The sequence below is a fragment of the Acomys minous genome (genome assembly GCF_964271855.1).
Source record: "Acomys minous genome assembly, chromosome: 16".
Classification (NCBI taxonomy): domain Eukaryota; kingdom Metazoa; phylum Chordata; class Mammalia; order Rodentia; family Muridae; genus Acomys; species Acomys minous.
Window position 1 is genome coordinate 46,785,824 of NC_140498.1, and position 17,863 is coordinate 46,803,686.

Below are 17,863 nucleotides of genomic sequence, written 5' to 3' on the forward strand. Positions count from 1 at the left end.
AACTCTGAATTTAGACTTTCAAGATTAAATGTTTTAATTTTAAACATGATTAGGGTACGTGTTAGATGATTAAATTACTTGTTGGTTTAAAATGCTTGTAGTTTATAATTCATTTTGGTTACCATAAAATGGTTTTCTTTAGGAGCAAATACAGCATGGCTGTAATGATCATTGGTTTCCTTTTCTTTTTTCCTAATAGAAAGTGTGGATACCCATCAGCGGAGTTTTGATATTGGAATTCAGATTGGCTATCAGCGGCGTAATAAAGATGTGCTGGCCTGGGTTAAAAAGCGCAGAAGAACTATTCGTAGAGAAGATTTGATCAGCTTCCTGTGTGGAAAGGTTCCTCCACCACGAAACTCTAGAGCTCCCCCAAGACTGACTGTAGTGTCCCCTAACCGAGCTACTTCAACGGAAACTAGCTCATCTGTAGAGACTGATTTGCAACCCTTCCGGGAAGCCATAGCTCTGCATGGTAAAGCCGTTTAAACATACTTATTCGGAAAATGGTTAAGAGTGCCTGTGGACCCATTTTTATGTTTAGGGTTAGGTCCACATATATTGTCTGGTTTTGTCTATATAGTAAATACTTGTTCTAGAAGTGTTGAAATTGAATGCAAGCTAAGAGCATACATTGGCAGCCCACCGAAAGGTTAGTTTGAGTTTTAGTATTACGGTAATTTCTACAACACTAATTGAATTCATTATTTTTCACTCACATGTTGTACATGTTTACTTAGTCGTCTTGAGTCAAAGGGCAAATCCTGTGTCTTAAGAATTAGGTTGGAGTGTTTGGGCCATGATAGTTAAGTAAGGCAGGTAATTGTTGAGTTGGTTCTCATGGTAACCACTAATTGCCTTTAACTCCTTTGATTATCTGCTATAGAGAGTGAGAGTTGATACCCAAGGGGAAGGAGGGTGGAGTCATACTCCTTCTGTTTGCTCTCCCTTAGACCCTCAGTGTTAGGTGGATAGGATCGTGAGAAATATACCCAATGGCCAAGTCATCACTAATTTTCCAGGCCAAGATCTGTATGCAAATGTGTTCTTGGCTCAGAGGATCTGGTATTCTTAGAGTCAGAGATTGTCCTCAGAGGTGAATCTGTTGTTGCCATCTACTGTTGTTGCACTACAGACTGTCATATGAAAGAGAGCCGGTTACTTTCTGTGTGACATGTTAGACTGCTGTGAAAAAACAGCAACCAAGTAAGACTTGGTTGAAGTCAAGATGGACACATGATCAAACAGGTGACTGAACAGGTAGGAATGAATGAGTTAGGTCATGCAGCCTATTAACAGCTAACATTTTTAGGCCATAGGTCCTTTAAAATAAAGGTAGTGTGCTAATAAACAGTGGAATATGTATAAATGGCTTCTATATCATGGAAACTTTAATGTCTACAGAGACCATTCTCTCTTGGGCAGCCAATCTTAATTTATTTTCCCTAATGAAGAGATGGAAGCTAGACAAGTGTCACTTCCTTCCACCTCATTTCAGATTTACTTATAACTTAAAGCACTTACTTCAAGAAGAAATGTGTATGAATGCAATTCATACTGCATACTATGCCTGATATTTACATTTTTAGAACTTTTGAAACTCAAGCAAAAATGAGGTGGTGTCCTGTCCCCGGCACTGTATTAGTGTATCAGATATTTCTCCTTAAATTTGGAAAAACTATTATAAGAGGTGTGTAAATATGTCAGGGTGAGCTCTGCCTTCTCTCTCTCACCCCCCTTCCTCTCATTTCTCATTTCCCACTTCTCCCTCCTCGCTCTCTTCCTCTGTTTCTGTCTCTCTCTGGGGCACCCCTCCCCCCTTTCCTTCTCTCCCCATGCTCATTTAATAAACTTCTCCATTTTAAAAAAGCCAGATTGATTTAGTGAATCCCACATGCAATATAGTTTTCTTTCTTAAATATTGTCATTTTTTTCAAGTGTGGTTTATGATAGAATTCATACTTAAAATAGTTCCCTGCATACTAGTATTCTGCAGAGAGTTTTACAAAACAAAAGCCATGCCTACTAGATAACCATGCCATGGTGTATATAGTAAAAGGGCGACCACTGCTCTGCTCTTAACTGCCATTGCATTTTATTAGATCATATCTGTTGGACCTTGAATTATTATTAATTGCCTGGCGTGGTGGCACACGCCTTTAATCCCAGCACTCGGGAGGCAGAGGCGGGCGGATCGCTGTGAGTTCGAGGCCAGCCTGGTCTACAAAGTGAGTTCAGGACAGCCCAGGCTAACACAGAAAGACCCTGTCTCGAAAAACAAAAAAAAAAAAAAAAAAGAATTATTATTAATTGAACTTTGAGGGCTTTGTAAGATAGAGTTGTACAAAGGACTATTATGTTTAAGTTAGGATGGCATTAATAAGCATATATAATAAAATCAGAATAAATTTTGCCCCTGGTGAACTTATACATTTTGGAGCAAAGTGTACTCTAATTTGACAAGTTCTTAAGTTTTAGGCCCTCTTCAAAGAATTTTTAGAAAGAATTATAATTGAATGTTGTGTTCTAATGGCTGTCAGCGTACTGAGGAGAATGCTAGTCTGATTTGAGGGTTTAAATGAGGGTAATTACATTAGTAAGAGGGCATTGTTAATTAAATGGTAAGGTAGACAAATGAGTATATGGTATCTTTATCTGATTTGTAATATAAGGTAATTAAAAGATGTATTTGGAAACATCTTAATTAGGGCAGAGATACACTATGCCAGAGGCCTTTTTTTTTTTTTTTTAATTTTTTTTTTTTCAAGATAGGGCTTCTCTGTGTAGCCTTGGCTGTCCTGGACTTGCTTTGTAGACCAGCCCTGAACTTATATCAAACCATCTGCCTCTGCCTCCTGGGATTAAAGGCTTGAGCCACCACCCCCTGGCTGACGGCTTTTTGTTGTCGTTTTGTTTTTAATGTGTAATTTGCATAGTCAGTTTTGAAATACAAAGTCAGATTAGAATTTTTAGAGCACTGCATTGATGAGTGAGTCTAAATCCATGAAATTTTAGAGCAAGGAGGCATGGAAAATGTGTTGAGGCAGTTTTGCTTTGCAGTGGAAGCAAATACATCTATCTTTATTGGGAGAAACACAGCAGAGACTTTTGAGTTGATAGCGGACATGTAAGCAGAGTTTCATATAGACAGGGAATGCCAAGAAGATGCTCAGAGGGAACGTGGATCCTATTTCAACATTTCCAACAGATTTGGTTGTTTTTTGTTTTGTTTTTTTAAGGGAATGGACTAAGATAGACTCTGCTGCACAGAAGTATGAAATAGGAAATAAATGTACACAAGCCATTTTACAAACTGTTAGAGAGGATGATGTCTTTCCAGTCTCTGGTATTGGGAACTTAAGGATACAGACCTCGTTAACCGTGGATCACTGGGTATTTGACAGAGTCAGGCTTTTAACCAGATTTGAATGGAAGAATGGCCACTTGACCCAGGTAGAAGTAGGTGTGAAGTGTATGGTTTCTTTTGTCACATAACTACTGAAAGAACCAAGGAGCATGCTGCAGTGCACACAGAATGATACTTTTTGTCAAAAAAGTTTTTTTTTCCTCCTCCAGACAGAATTTCTCTGTGTAGCCTTGGGTGTCCTGGGCTTGCTCTTCAAACAGCCTCATCAACACTATAAGTAATGGTGGTTAGCGATATGTAAGACTTGTAAGACTAATCTGTACTTTGTTTGGTCCCATTCCTGTAGCATATTGCTTATTTTCTGTGTACTGTAGGACTTAGTTTCTAGATGTTATGCTCACAGAAAATAAAATATAGACGGGCTCATGCTAAATTGATTCTTTCTCTGTCTTGCTTAATTAATTCCTATCTCAAAATAACATTGAAAATCTACTGAGATTTCTACCACATTCTCCTTTTTATATAAACAATTATTCACGTAGACCCAAAATACCCAGAGTACTTTGATTTATGTTCTGCCTACCTTTCTCTTTTAGAGTATCTCCTCCTCTTCTGCTACTTGAGCCTCTGACTTTTTTTCAGGGTCCTTGACTGACCTGAATTACATTTTATAGGACCTCTAACTCTGGCTATCACTTTCTGCAGGCTCTTACTCTTAGCTTGAAGTCCTCTACTTCTCACTTCTCATTTAGAACTTTTTTGAGACAAGGTCTCTCTGTGTAGCCTTGGCTGTCCTAGACTCACTTTGTAGATCAGGCTGGCCTCGAACTCACAGCTACCTGCCTGCCTCTGCCTCCCAAGTGTTGGGACTAAAGGCACGCACCTGGCCCTCGTTTAGAACTCTTTAGGTATTCATCATAGTTTAAAAAAAATTTTTTTTTTGTTTTTTTTGTTTTGGTTTTTTGAGACAGAGTTTCTCTGTGTAACAGGCTGTCCCGGCACTTGCTCTGTAGTCCAGGTTGGCCTCAAACTCAGGGAGATCCACCTGCCTCTGCCTCCCAAGTGCTGCTTTTGTTTTGTTTCTGCACATTCCTCATGGTGTCTTATGAACATTTGTCACAGATGACAGTCCTCCCTCCCCCCTTCCTCAGTACTAGGCCTTGTACCTAGGGCCTTGTGCATGCTAGGCAAGTGCTGTACAACTGTACACCAGATACCATTTCACACCAAACACTACTATCTCCATGTAGCTATTCGGCAGCCTGTGTAGCCATGTGAAGAGAGTATTTCCACTTTCTGTGGAGACACAAAATTGGATGATTTAATGATTGGATGTAGTGAAGATTTTGCAGGGGACAAAAGGGATCTCTCAGTTTAACCTGTCTGTGGGTTTGAGGAAAGGTCTCTGGAGTAGGTAGGTGTGTTTGGTCTTGGGGTGATCTGTTACTGCTCTTTTTAATTTTTCTTTTTGTTTTTTTTTTTCGGGGCAGGGTTTCTCTGTGTAACCTTGGCTGTCCTGTACCCACTTTGTAGACCAGGCTGGCCTCCAACTCATAGCCATCCGCCTGCCTCTTCTTCCAGAGTGCTGGGATTAAAGGCGGGCACCAACATGCCCAGCTTACTGCACTTATTTTTAAAAGTGATTTAGGTACCAGAGGCTGCTTTTTTTTTTTTTTGGTTTTTTGAGACAGGGTCTCTCTGTGTAGCCTTGGCTGTCCTGGACTCGCTTTGTAGACCAGGCTGGCCTCGAACTCACAGCGATCCGCCTGCCTCTGCCTCCCGAGTGCTGGGATTAAAGGTGTGCGCCACCACACCAGGCTCTCCAGAGGCTGCTTTTATAAAACCATTTTCTTCCTCTCTCTACCCTTCTGACCTTGTCTAAGATTTTCGGTGGTCCTAAAAGGCAAGCAGAAATCCATTGCAGTCTGGTTTTGGTCTGGAACCAATATCCCAGCCCTACTGGTAATGTCTTGAATCTCTTGTGCTTTTCACGGATCTCCCCCATTCACCTCTTTATATTGTAAGGCCAACTGTGACATGGCTTTTCTCCATTTCCATTTTCCTCATCATTTTTAACCCAGGCTGGATTAGAATTTATGACCTTCCTGATTAATTCTCTTAAGTGCTGGGATTATAGATGTACACTACCACATCTGGATTGTTGCCCTTTCTCTTCTTTCTTCCCTCTCTCCCCCCTTTTCTTAATTATATGACAGTATCTCTTGCTGTCCATACAAACCTAGAACTCTTAATAACTTTAGATTCCTGATCTTTATGCCTCCATCTCAAATTCTAGGTTTACAGACATGTGCCTTTTTGTTTTGTTTGTCTTTAAATGTAGTTATTGTAGTGATACAGTCTTGGTTGGCTTGCAACTCAGTATGTCAATTTGTAGGAAAGTGGTCTTGAACTCCTGAGTGATATTCCTGCCTCTGTAGTAGTACTGGGATTTTAAGTATGTGTCGTCATACCTGGCTTTCTTGAACAGGGTCTGTGTTTGCATACTGTACTTTCCTGATGATAGAAACCACATTGTGCTGTTCCTTTTGGTTTTCATAGCCAAGAATATGGTTTAATTGTGTTCTGAATTTACCATAGGAATGGACAAAGAAGTCTGAGAAGTAGGTGTAAACAGCACTGTCGGGATTGAGAACCTTATGAAAGTGGGAGAGAGTAGCCTGTGAACCTATTTAATTTCTGGGAAGAATCTCACATCAGAACAACTGGTAATTTGCTGGGCCCGAAATTAAACCACGAGAACTAGTCATTTTTTAAAAGTCTATTTATTTTTTAAATTACTTTTTGGCTTTTTTCAAATAGGGTTTCTCTGGGAAGCCTTGGATGTCTTTGGAACTTGTTCTGTAGACCAGGCTGGCCTTGAACTTACAGAGAGATCCACCCGCTTCTGCCTTCCAATGCTGGGATTAAAGGTGTGTGCTGTCACCACCACCTGGCTAGTCTTTTATTTTTTTATTTTTATTTTTAAAATATATTTATTTATTATTATGCATATAGTGCTGAAAAGGGCATCAGATCACATTATAGATGGTTGTGAGCCACCATGTGGTTGCTGGGAATTGAACTCATGACCTCTGGAAGAGCAATCAGTGCTCTTAACCACTGAGCCATCTCTCCAGCCCCCTATTCTTTTATTTTTAAAACATTTTTTTTGAGAGTTTTATTCATGAGTACTGTGTAAAACCTACTCTCTTTCCCTTCAACTCCTCCCATATCCTCCGTCTCAAATTTAACTTCTTTAGTTACTAGTTTATGTGTGTATATACAATTGTATCCTGTTGTTCATTTGGTTTTGTTCTGTGTGTATGGGGCTGACTACTTCAGATAGAAGATTTTGATTCTCCTTTCAGCAGCAATTGACTACCTGTAGCTTTTTATAGAGAGGTTAGTCCTTACGAGAGTTCCTTTACCTACCATGGAATGTCAACTGGTAGTGTTACTGTGCAGGCCTTGTTAACAACTAGTCTTTAGTATATACTTTAAAAAAAATAAGATTTCCCCAGTACTCAGGAGACAGTGTGGCAGGTGGATGTCTGTGAGTTTGAGGCCAGCCTGGTCTACAAAGTGAGTCTAGGAAAGCCAAGACTACACAGAGAAACCTTGTCTCGGGGTTAGGGGTGGGGATTTCTTTATTTTGTGTATACTTTTTAAAAGATGTTTGTCTTTTTGAGGTTTGGCCTCACTGTGGAGCCTGGATTCATCTGGAGCTTGCTTTGTAGACAAGACTATATTTCACATTTTTAGCTAGTGATCCTTTTGCCACTTCTCAAGTGCTGGGGTTGCGGGCCAGGGCCTTTGTATTATACTGTGTGTATCATTTAATGTTCACCTACTGTGTGTTATCTTCATCTTCGTTGATGGAGAAAGGCTAGAATGGGTTAGTAAGTGATTGAGTAGGTTATTTGAGATCTTTCTGCCTCTAAAATTTGTTCTCCTGCCCACTGTGCCTCTGTTTATAGTTTTAGGATACTGTCTTTTTCTGCCCCCACTCCCCTACACACACAATTTTCCCCCCCTCCAGGGCTTGGGTGGGTTGGAAAGATCTTGAAGCAATTTCAGAAAACATTTGATATATTATGTGTCTGGGTTTCTTTCTTTCCTTTTTTGTTTTTGTTTTGTTTTTTTCTTTTTGTTTTGTTTTGAGACCTGGTTTCTCTTTGTAGCCTTGGCTATCCTGGACTATCAATGGATCTGGATGACTATCTTTGAAGATGGATGCTTGGTGGCCAGCTTTATATATGTTTGGCTTACTGTGTTAGGAAGTTTTTATGTGTAGGCCACAATGTCCTCCTACTCTGAGCCATCTCTCCAGCCTCTCCTTTGTTGTGTGTCTGCTGCCCTCCCACCCCCCATATATTATTACTGGCTAAAATCTTGAGCTTGGTTCTTGTAGACAAGGTAGAGAAGTTGGTTCTGAGATACCCTGTTCAAGCTAGTGCTGTTTAAAGGGCCTTAGGCTGAGTTCTGTTCTTCAGTGTTTTCAACATGGAGATAGGTGCAGGGGTGCAGAGTAGGAAGGGACATATATTCCAGAGGCAAGGCTTGTTGCCAACACAAACTTCACTCATCTGCTAATTGTTAACTTTGTCATCCCACAGTACAAGTGTTTTTTGTCGGTTGCTAACTCTGGTCCACACTGACTCTTAAACCAAATATACTTTCATTCCAAAAATTATTTTGATGACATTGTTGACTTTTGTGCTAGATTTAAACCCGCAGGGCTTAAGTTGTTGTAAAAGTATTTGCTATTACAGATCCAGGCCTATACATGCAGGGTCTGATGTTTGTTTGGCACAGTGCAAATTACTGCTCTTAATCAGCATTTAGCTTTAAGATAACATGTTCTTAGGTTCTTTTTGTGTTGAAAAGTAAGTGAGCTTTGGGAGAAGGAGTTGGGTAAACTCAGACAGTAGCCCTTTATGATACACTGGAAAATTAAAAGAGAGAAACAGATTCCTTTTTCGGGGGGAGTAATTTTTATATCTCTTTTTTCTTTTCTGGATACATGATCTTACTGTACATGCTTGGCTGTCCTGGAATTTGTTGTGTAGACCAGAATGGTCTTGGTCTTTGTTCACAGAGTCTCCTGCTTCAGCCTTCCCCTGCCTGTGTGCGTTGTGCGTAAGATCAAACCCAGGTGTATGTACGTGTGTACGTACACACACACACACACACACACACACACACACACACACACACACACACGTGTATATTGCCTTTCTGTAGTTTAGCACTTCCTATAGATGGTATTTACTCACAGTGAATACCAGGTGCTATTTTGCAGACAGGACAGGTGACTATACAGATGACTAATCTTAAGGAACGCCTGGCTTGGTACCACCATCCTGAAGCATGTAAGCCTAAGTAATCAGTCTGAGGCACAGAGTCATGTGTGTTTTTCATATGTTTGGTGGTGGTGGGGAGTCTGAGCCTTGTGACATTTACTTTATTTTTCTTGCTATTTCTGAATGAATCTGGGCCTTGTATGTGCTGGGCAAGCACTCTAGCACTGAGCTCCATCTCTAGCCACATCCTTAGCTTAAGTCAGTTACGTTCCTTCTTGGCAGCTCCTTGAATCTAGAAAATCTGGGCGTGGGGCCTGTTTTTAAAAAAAGTAGCCACTGGAACTTGATATTTTGTTTAGTTCTCTTATTTTCTTGCCTCATTCTACCATCCCTTCTTATGATATAGGAAAAACATGAGAACTCTATCTTGAGAGCTAACACGGGTGCTTCAAAGTTTTTTTTCTTTCTTTCCTTTGTGTAGCCAAGACAGGATGGCCTTGAACTCACAGCCTGCCTCTGCCCCCCTGAATGCTGGGATTATGGGTGTGTAGCACTGTGCCTGGCTTGCTAAACGTTCTTAAAGTGTGATGAGATAGTATAGAAGAAGCCGCTTGCAACTTCTGTGGCAGAGGGCTAGGTGTGTGGAATATTGTAATGCTTGTTGAATATTGAAGTTTGGTGCATCTTCTTAAAGTCTTTTGGTTTTGTTGTTGTGGGTTTTTGTTTGTTTGTTTTTCTGAGACAGGCTTTCTCTGTGTAATAGCCCTGGCTCTCTTGGAATTCTCTTTGTAGACCAGGCTGGCCTTCAACTCACAGCGATCCGCCTGCCTCTGTCTCCCGAGTGCTGGGATTAAAGGCGGCGTGCGCCACCAAGCCCGACTTTCTTAAAGTCTTGAAGAACTGTTAATAGCTATTCAACAGTCTGAAAAACATACTTGGAAGTTGATATAAGAGATTTCACTGCCAAAGCACTCTTTTAATCACTTGTATTTGATTATGGCATCTTTATGCTTATTAGGCATATTAATGCCTTTACATTCTTTTTGAAGGAACTTTTACATCATTGGCTTTCCTTCAGACCAGCCTCTGAGACCAAGAAAATTACGGCAGGGCACTTAACAATAGCATTAATTTAACATGAAAAGTTGGTATTTTTTGTACATTGAGGTTAGATGTTAATAACCAAAGGTACTGGAGATAGATTAACCTTCCAATATTAGTTAACACAGATTTTTCTTGGACCTTGTAATAACATTTTATTTGATATTAATAGTAGAAAAATTAAAAGGCTATGTTGGTCTCAAAGCCAATTTACTTACCCCTCATACTTACTTAGTAATCTCTTAGTAGCTTTTAAACAGTTGAATTATCTGAGTTTCAATATGGAGAACTTTCATAAGAACAAGAAGGTTCAGTATCCTGTGATTTCACTCTATAGAAACAAATGCAGCTAAACAATGCATTTTTTTCTTCGGCCCCCCCCCCCCTTTTTTTAAATGTATAAATACTATTTCACAGTTGAGTTCATACTGCATATATGGTACTGTATCTTGCTTTTCTCAATGTCGTGAACCTTTCTTGTGGCATAAAAAACTGTTTGAAAATGGATGTTTTTGATAAATGGAAAGCATTTTGGGCTGTCAGTATAACTGAAAATGTTTTCTTGGTGTGACACATGTACCTTTGTACTTGGCTTGATTTAGTGTGCTTTACTTCAATAAAAATTCAGTATTACAATTTACACATTGGGGTGGGGAGTGGTATCTACTTTAAATGACCAGACCTTCTTGGTAGATTTTTTTTTTAAATGATTGAACCCTAAAACTCTACATGACACCTTACACCTCACACAGCACACTACACTGGAAGCATTCATACTTGAGTGTACAATTCATTTTCTTTTTTTTCTTTAAGACAGGTTTCTCTGTGTAGCCTTGACTGTCTTGGACTCACTTTTGTAGACCAGGCTGGCCTCGAACTCACAGCGATCCACCTTGTTCTGCCTCCCGAGTGCTGGGATTAAAGGCGTGTGCCACCACGCCCCGCACAACTCATTTTCAAGAAAGAAAAAATGCCAACTTCTTAGGGCTCCCAGGCAAGTGATAACCACTTTTTTTCAAGTGTGAGGGATTTCACAGCCTCTGCCCCCCACAAGATAGTGCTAGCTGAACAATCTGAAAAGGGACCTGAAAGCTATGCTGGTGGATCGATCACCTTGTGCATCCCTAGGCCCGGCTTTCTTCAGAGGGACCTGAGGTGCTAAAAGCTAGGAGAGTGTAGATGGCAGCCTCTGGTCTCTCTCTGTGCAGTTTCTTGGGTAGGATTTGTTCTTTCTCTTTGTGTGACTTAATGCTGGGAAACTGGAGTGTTATGTAATTGAATATGCAACAGCATTTTCCTATTACAGTAAGCATGAAGTGATGAACATAGTTTGCCAACAATAGAGGTGTGCTATTTTTAATGATTTCCATGTAATTGGATTCCTGTAACCTGGACTGTAAGCCTGTTTTAATTGCACTGGGAGTTTTCAATCATTTTGAGCTTTATGAAAAATCTACACTATTTCAAATGGATGCAGAAACATTAAGACGCAGTTTATCTTATGTTAAGCAATTGAGACTTTATCCAATGCTACCTATTCCACTTTTGTCAAACAATATTTCCATACTTTTTTCTTGAAAACATGATTTTGATAGAAATTAAGTTGCTTTTTGTCAAATAATATTTCCATACTTTTTTGTTTTAGTAGAAATTAAGTTGCTTTTTGTCAAATATTTCCATACTGTTTTGGGGGCGGGGTTTTGAGACAGGGTCTCTCTGTGTAGCCTTGGCCGTCTTGGACTCACTTTGTAGACCAGGCTGGCCTTGAACTCACAGCGATCTGCCTACCTCTGCCTCGTGAGTGCTGGGATTAAAGGCGTGTGCTGCCACGCCCGGCTACTTTTTTTTTTTTTTTAAACATGTTTTTGGTAGAAATTAAGTTGCATGTCCTAGGATGTACAACTTAATTTTTAAATTCTGAAGCATGTTCAGAGTTTCTGTACTTGTGTAGCCTAATTGTATGGCTTAGTAAGGATTTCTAAAGCAGCTTCAGCAGCCGTCTCTGGTTTTTCAAAATAAAATTTGGGCTGTTTAAAGTGTGTGTTTTTTGTTTTTTTGTTTTGTTTTGGTTTTTTTTTTTTTGGTTGTAATCTTAATTTTTGTTTTTGACACTTGTGGAAATTCTTTGGGAAAGATTGGTGAGTCAGACTTTGAAAAGATTCTTATAGCTGAGACTAGGATCCCTGTCCCATAAAGTTAAAACCTAGTGCTCTGTAGAAAAAGATGATTTCTCAGGTGTTAATGGGGGTTTTCAGATTGGCCAAATTGCTGCATAATGTATTTTGTTTTTCATGGATAAGTTGAATCAATAAAAAACATTGATGGAAGTGACCAGTCCACTTCCTAATGGAGTGCTTTGGGTCTTTTGGTAGTTGTCACTACCGCCATGAACATTTATGAAGGACATGGGTTGGTTGGGCTAATTAAAATCCCCTTATAGTTTCATTTGCAAAAGCGATCCTGAATTATAAAGGTAGCTCTGTTTATTGCTTAGCTCTCAGGTTTCACAGTATAATTACTGAAGAGCCTCTGCAACCTGGACAAGTATAAAAATGATGTTAACTGGTCAGTGTGGTTTTTTTTTTTGTTTTGATTTTTCAAGACAGGGTTTCTGTATGTAGCCCTGGCTGTCCTTGGCCAGCTTTGTGGACCAGGCTGGCCTGGAACTCACAGAGATCTGCCTGCCTCTTCCTTCCAAGTGCTGGGATTAAAGGCATGCTGTCAGTGCAGTTTTTGACTGTAATTTGGGAGGTTGAAGCAGGAGGATTGCTGTTTGAGGCTAGTCTGAGCTACAGAATAGGACCCTGTTTACTTACACACACACACACACCCTCCCTCCCTCCCTCCCTCCCTGCCTCCCTCCTCGAGGTTATGTCCTTGCATGTCTTCAATTTCAGTTTTTAGGGAGGAAGATGCAGTGGGGTTTGGGGCGGCCTGGTCTACTTACAAAAAGTAGGTAGAGCATTGTTTGTTTAAGCCTATGTGTTGAAGACAAGTGTTCTTTGGAGCTATTAAGTCTGAGCTGTGCACAAAGTAGTTAGAAATCGGAGTAGTGGGCCTTTGAGTGCAAGATAGAGATTACAAGTTAAGTGGTGAAAGGGCTCCCACTTGACACTTGTCTGTCAAAAGGGCAGAAGAAGAAGCCCACACAGGCTGCTAAGGAAGTAGCTAGCGGGCTGGACAGGAAGGAGTAGAAAGTTAAGTGGGAGAGAAGCAGCATCACTAGGCAAAAGGGGAAAAGTAGAATTAGTAACCGTAGAGTTGTGAATCTTATGGACTCAGGCTGAGCAAAGTGCAAAAAGTATAGTCTGACTTTGAAAAGAACCATTAATTATTGATATTAGTGATATAGAGTAAGGTTTTTTGTTTGTTTTTTTAGAGTAAGATTTTTTGTTTTTTTGAAGTTGTTTGAGACAGGGTTTCTCCTTTACACAGGTTTCTGTGTAGCCCTGGCTGTCGCTCTGTAGACCAGGTTAGCCTCGAACCGACAGATTCGCCTGCTTGTGCCACCACTGTCTGCCTAGAGGAGGATGAGCAGCTGTCAGGGCGAGGCCTACGAGGCAGGCTGGCCTTGAACCCTAAAACTACTTTTAAAAAATGTGTGGTGGATTTTTGAGATAGGGTCTTTCTAGCCCAAGTTGGCTGGAACACAATGGCGGTTTTCCTGTTTCAGCCTCCTGTTTTATATTTAAGAGAAGGCAATGTTTAGACTCCTTGCCCTCTGGAAACTCAGCTCTTGCTTACTACCTGGTGACCTTGGGCAGGGAGGGGGGGGGGGATATTTAACTTTTGTATTATAGTCCTAGCTTGCAGAATGAAGTCACAAAGCTGTATATATCACAGCGTTATTTTGAGGAGTAACAATGCCTGATCTGGGAAGCAGTCCTCCCACACACACCCCCCAAAGAAAACCAAAACCAAACAGGTGATGGTCTTTGAAAGGTGGAGAGGTAAAGAGGGGCACTTGTCTCCCCCAGATCACCATCGTAAAAAGGGTGCATTTTGATGGGGTAGAACCGTGCGGGGACTTGGTTAGAGGGTGGGAAGTGGCTGGGGGAAAGCATCTTGTCTACAAGAATTGTTTTTATACAGTAAGAACAACTTTGGGATTTAGTAGATTTGATGTGGTAGGTGCAGAGTTTTTCCTTGGAAGCATTTTTTAAAAAGTTCAAAATGAGGAGCATGGCCCCCACCAGGTAGAATTCTTACTCTTGGAAACACCAGTGATTTAGTCAGGCAGTGGCCAAATCTAGTGAGGGAGAATTTCATGAGGTGGGAAATGGCAGTTTGTGACCTGGCCAGATATGTCCCTTTCACTGGCTTATCCTGAACATTCAAGGTGGAATGTACGTTTTATAACTGGTACTATTCTAAGCAACGAGGGTTCAGAAGTCAGCGCTAGGACATACTCTGGATTTAAGAACTGAAACACGAAGCAGGATTACCCTAGCCCTTACTTGCTCTTTGAAAGATTAGACATGGTATTGACTTGGACTCTTATCTTTTTTTTTTTTCAACATGAATATATTTATTTTCTTTACTGGTTTATCTTTGAAACAGTTTTTTTTTCTCCTTTATTAATTTATTCTTGTTACATCTCAATGGTTATCCCCTCCCTTGTATCCTCCCATTCTTCCCTCCCTCCCATTTTCCCCTTATTCCCCTCCCCTATGACTGTTCCTGAGGGGGATTACCTCCCCCTGTATATGTTCATAGGGTATCAAGTCTCTTCTTGGTAACCTGCTGTCCTTCCTCTGAGTGCCACCAGGTCTCCCCCTCCAGGGGACATGGTCAAAGGTGAGGCACCAGAGTATGTGAGAAAGCTCTACAGTGGAGAGTGTTCTGTCCTGGACTCTCTTATCTTAAAGGGTGTCTGCCAGATACACCTCAGATGATAATAGAGCTGTTTGTCCAGGACACACCCACCAGTGGTCTAGCATTTTTAGCAGTGATTTTTCAGGCTTAATAACAGTATTTGGGGTGCTGCATTATGTACAACCTAAGGGTTGTAAGCCTACTCAGACCTGGAAATGCTTTCTTGCTTTCTCTACATATATCATTGGCAGACACATCAGATAATTCTAAGAAGCAAACATCTGTCCTGGTCTGTGAACTGTATGTAGCACTTGCCTAATAGAATAAATGGGAGAATATCCTATCTTTCCATTCCTAGTACAATGTTTGGTACATTTAGCTTTTCCACTGTCACAAGTCGCCATTATGATAATGGTTATATTGTCAATAAAGTGTAGGTCAAAGCCGTGTGGTTGGTCCTTGCAGAATAAACTTACAAAGAAAACCAGCAGGCACCACTTGACACTGTGGCATCATGGAAAGTAGAGTGGGTTGCTTTCAAAGGGGTCAAATAATGGAGCAAGTCTAAAACCTCTTTTCTTCTTCCTAGGTCTTAGTGGTGCAATGGCTAGTATAAGCGTGCGCTCGAGCACCCCAGGCTCTCCTACACATGTAAGCAGTGGACCGAATGCTAGTCGAAGGAGAAATGGACTCCATGATGTCGATTTGAACACTTTCATAACAGAAGAAATGGCACTCCACTTGGACAATGGTGGAACTAGAAAGCGTACCTCAGCCCAATGTGGGGATGTCATTACAGACTCACCAACCCATAAACGCAACAGAATGCTCTAAGCTGCAGACATTTTCACATCCACCATGCTGCTTGAAAGCCACTCGATCCTCAACATATACTATTATTGCAAAGGAAACACGAGGCCATCTTCCCTTGTTCACTGTTTAATACAAGTGAATTCTCTAGTGGTTGCCATAAAAGGAAGTTCTAGGTATTTACAGTAGATGCCTCCTGTAACTATGGCTTTCTCAAACTATAATCCTAGCAGAGGACATGAGATATTGTGTAGTCATTAGCAAGATCATCATAGGCAAACATATATCCGTTCCAAGGCTAAAAGTGACCTTAACTGTATTTATTCTCAAAGGGAAAGGAAATATCAGATGTTTATTTGGTTATAGAATGCTTTCTTATTTTTATTTTTTGGTCCATTTCCTGCTGTGTTGAGTATTTTTGCTTAAACAGTATTGCCAGTTTCCTACAATTGTTTAAAACTTTGATTTGGCTTGCAAGCCAGATCTGCAGGCTTCCAGTTTTGCAGCCACACTGAACCACGCACCTGGTTTCCATAGTGATAGTGTGCAATTTCTGATTATCAGATTATGCCCAGTTTTTCAGTTTTCAAAACAGTTTTTAACTCTGGTGATTGTGAGATGTAAAGAGGTGCTATGATGGTCATGCAAGTAATACTTAATATTGAATCAATACACAGAACTTTATTGGATTCACTTTGTGTGTGTTAGTGCTCTGAAAATAGCAATATTATTATTAAACTGTCCCCAGAATAACCCTGTAGGCTTCAGATACTCAGTTTTAAAACAAGTACTACTTCCTATGCCGGGTACTTCACTTGTGGTTAAACAGAGACTGCATTCAAAATGACCTGAAGAGCAGGTCATGATTTTTGAGAGTGGGCTTCCTTTTTGGTTTGGTAGCGGTGAGAGGAAATGGATGGTGGGAATAGGTATTTATTCTTTAGTTTTTTTGTTTTGTTTTTCTTTGATTTTTATGGATGCCCTACTGTGTGTAGTTGTCACAGTGGGCAGAAGATGATAAATATATTTTATCTGCTACTAATGTGAACATAACTTAAGTAACAAAACCCAACTTTTCCTGTCCCTTCATTCCTCTCAGAAGTGCAGGTTGGGATTTCATTCTGGAAAGGATGAAATCGCATGGAGGTTCTCTAGATGTTAGGTAGACCCAAACAACAGCTCTCAAGAGTTCTCTTTGGGTAAATATAAGACCTCTTGTAGCTATAACACTTAGAGCATGTTTCATCTGCATTTTTACTACCTTGAACTGAATGGTAGTCTTTTTTTTAGAAGACTGATGTCAGCCTGTCAGGTACTGTAATTCATTCTATCCTATTATATTATATATCAAGTAGGACAGTGAAAATGTTTCCTTGCAAACTTGTAGTCCAGTTTCAGTTAATTCTATTTTTATCCTTAATAACCATTGCAAATCAGTGTAAGGGTTTTTCTGGTAATTACAGCACTTTGTTAAAGTTTGCAATTTTGTCAGCCATTTAATAATATCTTTCTGTGAAGAAACCTTGCTAAGTTAACCATTACTGACTGAGTGGGATGTGAATGGAAATGTTAGAAATGTTGTGTGAATTGAAGTTCTGTATTCAGTATAGATAGAGCCCTTATTTAAAACAGTGAAATCCATACTCAAACTAGGAATGAAAGTAAGATATTTCTCAATTTTTACAAAAGTGGAGCTTTCTTTTGTTTGAAAAGCAGGAAGAATTACAGCAATCTGCCATTTTACCTTAAATGGACAAGCCTGTGCATCACAAGTACTTCCAGGCTTCCCTTGGGGTGTACCAAGGCATGGAGTTCACTTTTGCTTTTCTGTGGTTGTGAATATAGATTATGGAATTGGGGCTTGATGGTCTGACAGCTGCTGATAAGAAGCCAGAACTCCCATTCCTAAGGGACTTGAGACCGAGGAACATGTTTCATCTCCCTTCCTGCCTTGGTTCTGTTTCCTCTGTCCAAGTTGAATAACGATGTTCTCGGTTGTTTGGTTTTAAGTTGGTGCTCTGAAGCTGAATCTCAGTGCCCTTTACTCTCAGTTGTCAAATTTTGATAAAACGTGCCATTTTCTTTGGTAAGAGAAAGCAGGTCTAATGTCTGCCAGAACACAATTTATATGCCGAATTATTGGCTCCATTAAACTTTTTAAAAACTTTAGCATTTGTTACTTTTTTCTATTACATTCAATATTAGTACCCCCCCCCACCTTAGTAGCAATTTCGCTTGCTCTTCTGTCCCTTTCTATGTAGATTCTACCAGAGTAGAATAACCCTGAGACACACCAGTACAAAGTTAGACTGATGTAATTCAGAATATTTTGGAAGTTTTCATTAGATGCAGAACATGAAAGAGGATTATATACCTGTGCAGTATTTTAAAAGGACACTGACGGTTTTGGGCTCTCATTCTTTTTTTCTTTTTTGAAATACACATCTTTCTGGGTAGTTCAGGCTGA

At 40.2% G+C, this 17,863-nt stretch overlaps 1 protein-coding gene across 1 annotated transcript in view; it reads left to right on the top strand.

Moving 5' to 3' along the window:
• HAPSTR1 (HUWE1 associated protein modifying stress responses) overlaps positions 1-17,565 on the top strand; it is a 29,685-nt gene extending 12,120 nt beyond the window's left edge. The window contains exons 3-4 of the mRNA XM_084764768.1: positions 200-475; positions 15,176-17,565. Coding sequence (XP_084620894.1) covers positions 200-475; positions 15,176-15,420 — 521 coding nt within the window. The 3' untranslated portion in view covers positions 15,421-17,565. The remainder of the gene's footprint in view (positions 1-199; positions 476-15,175) is intronic.
• The last annotated feature ends 298 nt before the right edge of the window (positions 17,566-17,863 follow it).